At 37.2% G+C, this 1,193-nt stretch overlaps 1 protein-coding gene across 2 annotated transcripts in view; it reads left to right on the top strand.

Annotated features, from left to right (window-relative positions):
- Nucleotides 1-1,193, top strand: part of LOC140328268 (transcription cofactor HES-6-like) — a 7,020-nt gene that overhangs the window by 1,437 nt on the left and 4,390 nt on the right. For both annotated transcript variants that reach the window (XM_072407723.1, XM_072407724.1), the window contains exons 2-3: nt 777-863; nt 995-1,076. In XM_072407723.1, coding sequence (XP_072263824.1) covers nt 777-863; nt 995-1,076 — 169 coding nt within the window. The remainder of the gene's footprint in view (nt 1-776; nt 864-994; nt 1,077-1,193) is intronic.

A 1,193-nucleotide genomic window follows, 5' to 3' on the forward strand; every position in this document is an offset into this window, starting at 1 on the left:
GTTTTGTCTTGTTGCTGTATTTCACATAGAACTTCATGCACTGTGTCTATTGTATATATTGCGCTGTCTGTGTGCTGATGGCTAGTGTCATATCAAGTGATAGAGAATAAGAAGTCATATTTGTTGCTGCTAGATCTATGGCTGCAGGCTTTAGTGTTTCTTACCAGGGTTCTGTGGATCCCTGGGGTTCTTTCTGAGGTTGCTGGGGGCTGTTTGAGCAATTTACACCTCCCAGGTCAGTTTAAGTGACGCCAAGGATCTTTTTGGCCATCTGTAAGGGTGACATTCTTAACACTACTGTGAGCTGTGTATATAGTAATTATAGTAAGAGTTCCCTGAGACCTGAAAGTTATAAAAAGACCCTCACAATAAAAAGGTCAGGAAACATGTCTGTGGTGTTGGATCATTATTTATTTCTATGTTAAAATGATATTTACTTTTAATGTAAAAAGTAACATTTCTTAATAACAACATTTTGGATGTGCAGAGAGATATTTGGAAAGTCAAACTTTCTATTGTCTACCAATCACCTATAAAACGCCTTTTAGAAATACAACATCATCATTTGCCCCATTCAGGATATTTGTGTAGGATCTATACCACAAGCAGAATCTTGTAACAATGTCAGTGTTATCTGTAGTGATTTAATGGGGCTTTATCAATGAGACCAGGAATTAGGTTCTTACGGCTAAAACTCCTCTCCATTTTCAATATGTTCATCCCTGTGCACAAATTTGATGTTATTATTTTGATCTAATTTTGCATTCTATTTTCAGACAAGGAAACCATTGGTAGAGAAGAGGAGAAGAGCACGGATTAATGAGAGCCTGCAGGAGCTGAGGGGGATCCTGGCTGACCATGAGGTGTGTATCACTGATATCTATACAGAGATGTCTACTTATAAAATCTGCTCTTTAATCATACAAATACAACATTTACAGTAACAAGTGATTAAATTGAGGATTATAATGTGCAATATTTTTCCATTGTCTAGTTTCAGTCAAAGATGGAGAATGCCGAGGTTTTGGAGCTCACCGTGAAGAGGGTGCAAAGGATTTTACAGAGCCGATCAGCTGGTGAGTAGTGAATGTGAATTAGAGATTTGACTTATCGTATGGTAGATAAGTGATAGCTGGATAATATTTGTTTTCCTTTGAATAACCAATTACAGTTCTCGACATTATCCTTGTACA

Source organism: Pyxicephalus adspersus, chromosome 4 (assembly GCF_032062135.1).
Source record: "Pyxicephalus adspersus chromosome 4, UCB_Pads_2.0, whole genome shotgun sequence".
NCBI classification, from domain to species: domain Eukaryota; kingdom Metazoa; phylum Chordata; class Amphibia; order Anura; family Pyxicephalidae; genus Pyxicephalus; species Pyxicephalus adspersus.